The sequence below is a fragment of the Poecilia reticulata genome, linkage group LG8, assembly GCF_000633615.1.
Source record: "Poecilia reticulata strain Guanapo linkage group LG8, Guppy_female_1.0+MT, whole genome shotgun sequence".
NCBI classification, from domain to species: Eukaryota; Metazoa; Chordata; class Actinopteri; order Cyprinodontiformes; family Poeciliidae; genus Poecilia; species Poecilia reticulata.
Window position 1 is genome coordinate 22,378,844 of NC_024338.1, and position 6,700 is coordinate 22,385,543.

Below are 6,700 nucleotides of genomic sequence, written 5' to 3' on the forward strand. Positions count from 1 at the left end.
TACCCAGAGTTAAAAAGGATTGGAAGGCTTGTGCAATATGATGACAGTAGGAGCAAAACCATCTGTTACTCCAGTTCTTCTACGAATATAACAGTWATTATACAACTGATGCTTTTGTTTAGATAAGACACGAGGAAGGGATCAGGCAGTAATGATAACAAAAGGTCATCTTGCATAAATCCCATTTTCATCACACCTATGTCAAACATAAATAACTGAATAAGTAAGAGAATATGAAACGTTAAATTAATTGACTATCAAACGACGACTGTAGATTCACTTTCTAATGTTATCCACGGCAATACGTAAACGTGCGCCTCGACGTTGTGTGAGTGCTTCACTCTTCCTTTTGATGATAGCATTGAACTCTGGAATAAACTTAGAAACAAGCTGCAGTGTAGACTGTCCCTTTTTCTTATTTTACAGCATTAACTCCATGCCAGTAGYTGCTGGGATTCTGACCAATAATGTCACGCAACAATAGAAGATGGATGGGATCAAACACAGCTATTCACTCACTTCACTATTGTCACAGTCAACCTTTTCATTTACAGCAGTACGTTGTCACCCAGCAGTAAACAGTGAAATTAAATTTCAGTAYCAAATATTATGAAAGCAATATAAGCCAGCTGAATAAAATCATATCCTGATGTTTACCAGCAAAGAGTGGGACTGTATATGATAGCCGAGCATAAAGTAGAGCACACTTGAAAAGTGGAATGGTTTTCTTTAATGTTTTTTTTTGTTGTTGTTTTTTTTTTTTTTACAAATAAAAATTGTTGAAATGGTGCGCATCTCAATTTGCTGCACCTGCAAGTCGTTTGGGGAATGTCTCCGCTAGCTCTGCACATCTACATTCTTCTTTCCCAGTTCACCCAGATCGAGATCAACTGAGATAAACAGTTTTCAAGTGTCATCTGAACAGAGCTCCTTCTTTGACTGCAGCAACGTCATCGCTCATGCTCCTTCCTAATGCGCTATTTAGGTCTCTGAGTTAAGGTGTTTAGCCATTGGTTAGCAGTGTTGCAGTTGTGTCAGATTATTTCCATTTTGTAGTGCGATGTTCGACTTTATCCCAAACCTGTTTGCTGTGCTCCTTGGGCTTTAAGATGCTCTTTGTTCTCTAACAAACCCTCTGAGGCCATCAAAGGACAGACATATTTATACTGAGATTTAATAACACGCAGGTGGACTATTTTCTTATACGATAATTTCTGAAGGTTACCTGCTAGACTGCGTTTTATTCAACAGATTAAATGAGGCTGAGAACAAAAATACAACAGTGCTAAACAATAAAATTGAAAACCAGGAGTTATATTCCACATGCACAACCTTTGTGTTGCTCTGTCACAGCATTATTGAAATCTGTGGTTGCAATGTCAAATTATCAAAAACTTTAAAAAGTGTATATAGTTCAGCAACACACTGCATTACTTCCTTCTTTTTGGCTTCATAATAAGAAGCAAAATAAAAGCAGTCAGTTGATTAAATTACCTCCTCAGTGTGCAGGTGTGCAGAAGCTTGTTAACGATGCAGGTGTGTGAAAACATGTCATAAACTAAAACATGCRGAACATTAGGACCTGAACACTGGGGATAAGGATCGCCTGTGCAACCGTCAATTCTGCAGCAGAAGCTAATGAGCAGCAATCAGCTCAACACTTCAGATAATGTTTGAACTCATGTCAACATCTTGGGTGTTTTGAGTGTTTTCGGAAACACAGCGAGTAAGAGAAGAAAAAAAAATCTATATTCGACTGTTACATTAAGGGACTGGAACAGAGAGGCAGCATGTGTTTGCATGTCTGTTACAGAAGTGGGCCAGGAGAAACAACCCACAACGGGCCCCCTCAGCTGTGTCGGCAAACAGGAAACTGGAGTTCAGTCTCAGTTTCACGTAGCTCCATCTGTTTCTTTTGCTCTCGCACACAATTTTCTTCCTGCTCCCTCAGATCAACCTGAGCCCCCACGTTTCAGCATTCACCTTCTCTTTGCTTCACACCAAACAGCGAAAAAAAAAAAAAAAAAATCATTCATTTCAACCTTTTCCTTGCAGCCCTCCCTTTCTTCTGCTCCCRGGGTGGGCCTCTCTGCCAGACCAGACAGGAGATGGAAGCAGTTACATTATTAAGATGCTTCGGGTGCTGCTGGAAACCTCCAGAGGACGGATGCATGTTTATTCATCCCCCACACTTTCCTCATTGTCCTAATTAGCTCCCAGTCTACCCTAAATTACTATCACAAACAATCTATATTTTTAAGTTGCTGGTCCAAAATATAATTCACCTTCAAGAAATCTGTTTTTCTTCAAGGTTTAATGTTTTTCTAAATACCGCTAGTGCCGTGTTAACTGTAAGAACCAGGCTGTAGCTAACGGTTACGTTAGTAAGCGAGTATTTGACGATTAATCAAGTAATCGAATTTAAAAAATAAAAGAAAAGGCAAAGTCTGCAAATTTTTCATTTAAGCACTTAAAACGTTTTAGTAAAAATACATAAAAATGAAAAATAATTCAATTCCTTTTTTAAATAAGACAAATGCAGTGTCTAAAGGTTTTTAGGCAACATGTGAACAGCTCAGCCCTTTCTGCAATTGACTCTTTTTTTTTTATTAACTGGTATGTAATTAGACAACAAAATTTTTTTATTTTTTTTTTATTTTTAAGTAATTTGAAACAGGTGAAGCTAAAACTATGCCAGATGAGGAGCTCTGGCATATGTTTTTTTGTACAATTTTAGCTTAATTACTGTTTTGATGGTGTTGTTCTTACATCAAATGTCATGTTTAAAGTATACTCCRATTAATTATTCGATTACTAAATTAGTTAATTATTTSAATGATCTATTACAGCTGACAGTGAAAAAATCCATCCCGCTCCAGTTTTACAATACCCTGATTAGTGGATGCAAGATAATAAGGGCCAATTTAATAACAAGTGAAACGGTATCAGTAGAAGTAATAATTGGAGTATTCTTTGTTTCACTTGTCATTTGGTTCTCACGAACGTTCACACAAACGTTTTCAGTATTACATAATATCTATAGGGCTTTATCCTGAGAATGAGACTGTGTATCTAAGTAAAATTAAATAAATAAATACAAAAATAACTAGTGTGAATATTAAATTCTTATTTGTTTTGGKTTTTTTTTATAAATATGGCCAATCGWTAAAACCATTAATCATTTCCTTCCTCTCTCCGACATGATAACAATTCTAATATTAGGCCATCACATGCTGTTGTGTTTCTCAATAGTTATTTACTAGAGGCTTTTATTTGCATAAAAGTTGTAATATAATGTAATAAAGGCACAAATAAGATTTCTCCTAGTTACAAAAAAGAGTTTTAACCACTGTAATAAACACTTGTCTTTGCTGTATTAATGCCTTGCTGTTAACAACTGCCTGAAGGTCTAATCGGATTTTTCTCCCCCCGTCTGTCCTGAAACAGTCCGGCTCCAAACATGCTTGCTCAACCCAATAAAAGGATTTTTTTTTTTACAAACACTGGCCTGAGGAGACAAAAATAAATATTGAAGCTTTAACAGAACCAGAGTTCAAAACCTGCAAGCTAAGCTCAGTCTTCTTCACAACGTCTTCTAAGGCAATTCCCTTCATGCATTTGTATTGTTTGTTATTTGATTTATTTTTTCTTTTATTCTGAGAGTCTTTCTCACCTCCGTTCTCCTAGGTAAGCCTGTGGAGCCGACAGGGAGACCTGAGGAGGAGCTGCATCATCCCTACGCTCCTTATTAGTGTTGCATGGGCACCTGGCTTCCACATTCAGCTCAGGCGGTTCCGACCACCCGGCTCCAGATATTTTCATTTTCAACTTTAAATGTTTCACCTTAATTCAGCTTCATGCTTTTTATTCTCACACAGAGATCAAACAGTGGCTCTCTGGGATTTTCAAAGCGCCTCTATCTAAGGAGACAAAAATACAATTTCTTATCCTTAAAGTAAGTTTGCTTCTTATTTACAAAGCAGAAAGCACAGTAGACTAAGATTTTTTTATGTGTAAAAACAACAACATTTTGCTCTAAAGAGTAACAAAACAGGTTTATGAAACTTCAAACACTTACCTTTGGTTATCTGTTCTGTGGTCTGTAACAAAAGAGAAAACATGAATGAAAATTTGACCTATGATACCAAAATACAAATATTTTAAAGAATTGGATTTATGCAAAGCAGAAAGGCAAGTGGGACGTTTCCTGTCATGTTCACATTAAGTGTGATATAAGCCTAGAGAAAAATARAAAAAACATCCAGAATGCCAGGCGAACATATTCCAGAATATTTCATTTTTTTTCTTTATTCAGTATTAATATTACACTCAAACCTAATGATGTGCTTCTTTAAAGAAAAAGTTASCAAATTATAAAGAGTTTGTCCTTCATTTTATCAAAAGAAAATCTGCCCTCTTGATACAAGAGCTTTGTAAAAGCAAAATGAAAAGARGGTGAATACGTTTTATAGGCACTACGGTAATACATGATGAGGGGAAAATGTCTGTATATTACACTGTACTTAAAAGGCAACTGTTGCAGGTTATGTAGCTGTACTGAATACACCTGTGTGAACCCAAGACATGAGCCATTAATGAATAAATGAAAAGAAACACACACTGCGTAACAAGAGATGTGATGCAAAACTTAAATGTCTTTTTTACCCCCAAAGAGATGGTTTAAGTTCCTTAATTAAACTACATTTTACAATAAAAATATATTTAATGAAACTTAATTAATCCAAACCACCATCAATGAGTTTTGTGGAGAAATATTAATCCCTCTAGTGAATATGGCTGATAAGGCAGTGGAGCAAAAATGGCCTGACCCTGCATTAAAACTGAGGTCTTACTGTGGCTTATAATATCAGATTTTATTAAACAATAAGTAGAAACAATTAAAGCTTGACTACATGAAGAGATTTTATGTTGGTACTGTTATTAAAACTCGTGCGCCACAACAGGAAGCTTTTCAGTCTGGGTTTTTCAGGCTTTTGATGGAGRAGTGTGCATGTTTGGTGTTGGGTTATACGGTGACTCTAAGCTGACCTTAGGAGAGAGGCTGCGTGCATGCATGGATGTTTTTCTAAAACCCTGCGATGGTCTGGCGATCTGTCGAGGTTATACCCTGCCTTTCACCAGATGGGATAAGCCTCAGCTTCACTGAACGGGATTAAGTGAGCAGAAAAAAAAAAAAAAGCTGATGAATGAATAAATGAAGGGAAGAGACACAATTCAAAACAGACTGAATGCTCACCTTTTTCTGTGCAGCTTCTTTCTTTTTCTTCTCTTCTTGTTTTTTCTTTTTCTTATCTTCCATCAAATGTTTTTCTTCTTGTGTTTTTGCTTCTTTTCACAGCTAAAACATATAAAGACAAGAAAGGACAAATCTTAACCTTGATAAGTTCTTCACAGGACACCAGAGAATACCAGGGGTGTGCCCGACTTCTTTCTCATATTTTATGTGCTGAAATCAACACATTTAAAATCATATTTCACTACCTCTGGTAATTAAGAAAACATCAGAAGTTGATGACGCTCAACGACACGAGCACAGCTTAAGACAGTTGTGCTTTTACAAGCAGGAAAGAGCCTCCAAGCTATTTTTGTGAGCTCRAAAATTCAGCAGTTCAAACTGGCTCTTGTTGTTGTGAATGGCTGATGGAAGTTGTGGGTGGGCACCATTTSAAAAGGGGCACATCAGACTGGTCAACCCGCGGCTGCTGACTGTCTCAACAAACACTGAGCCTGACAACCGCACACACTGGGTAAGAAGTTAACCTGCTCTGTATTGGCTGCAGGCTCAGCCAGGGAGGACTTAATTTGCAGAGTATACTTTCTGCATGTTGTACAGACAAAAAAAAATTGAAAAAAAAAAAGCATCCACACCTCTGCCCAGAGACGTAAATTAAATGTTAAGTGCAGCCTYGCCAATGAAACAAAAATAGTTGCACAGATGTCAGATTTTGAGCTGCATATTTAATTAGGTGGTTGCACTGTTGAGCCTCCGCGTGTCGAGTTCACTTAGCGACATTGTCCTTTTCTGTTCTCCAAGGTAAAATTGGAAGGTCTAATTTGAATGCACCACTTGAGCTGATTTTTCATTTCCAAAGCAATTTCATGTAAACTGTGCTTGTATGCAGAATTTACTCTGTTTTTTTAGGACTGATAGTGGAAAGCTTTGCAGCCAACAGAGTGCTTCTAGCCTTTATTTTACTTTCATTCTGGGKAATCCACAGAAACAACTCATAACAYCATTCGGGGTTATTGACATTAGTCAACCTTGCTGCTTGTACTGAAAATGGCCTCAATAAGCAGCTCTAAAGATGAAAGTGTTACACTGCTGATTCACATTGAAAGATATCCAGAGCTTTAAGTCCTTTCCAGTTCAGAGTCTATATTGCAAAATGGAAAAGTAGMAATTTTTCATACATTTTTATGTACATAAAATTTAATAAACAAAATAAAATGTTTTTTTKTTTGTTTTTTTTATATCTCTAACCCTAAAATGTGACATTGTTGGAGAAACCAGTCTGTTCTACCAAGACCACGCTACTGCAGGCGATGGTGACGTGTGCCACTGCCTGGCAACAGGCGCTCCCAGAGGTCCCAGTGAGCAGTCAGGTGGAGACAGACAGCGCCCTTCAGCGTGGCGCTCAAGTCAGTTTCATCCAATCGTGGAACTGGGCAAAGAAAAACA

The 6,700-nt window shown here is 37.3% G+C and overlaps 1 protein-coding gene across 6 annotated transcripts in view; it reads right to left on the minus strand.

Moving 5' to 3' along the window:
• tnrc6c1 (trinucleotide repeat containing adaptor 6C1) overlaps positions 1-6,423 on the minus strand; it is a 39,318-nt gene extending 32,895 nt beyond the window's left edge. For 2 of the 6 annotated variants that reach the window (XM_017306270.1, XM_017306268.1), the window contains exons 1-3: positions 5,258-5,299; positions 5,050-5,163; positions 4,079-4,100 (exon numbers count right to left, since the gene is read on the minus strand). In XM_017306270.1, the coding sequence (XP_017161759.1) occupies positions 4,079-4,100; positions 5,050-5,076 (49 nt within the window). In that variant the 5' untranslated portion in view covers positions 5,077-5,163; positions 5,258-5,299. Of the gene's footprint in view, positions 1-4,078; positions 4,101-5,049; positions 5,164-5,257 lie in introns of all 6 variants that reach the window. The other 4 variants (XM_008416860.2, XM_008416859.2, XM_017306269.1 and 1 more) reach the window with 2 other exon arrangements.
• Between the last annotated feature and the right edge of the window lie 277 nt (positions 6,424-6,700).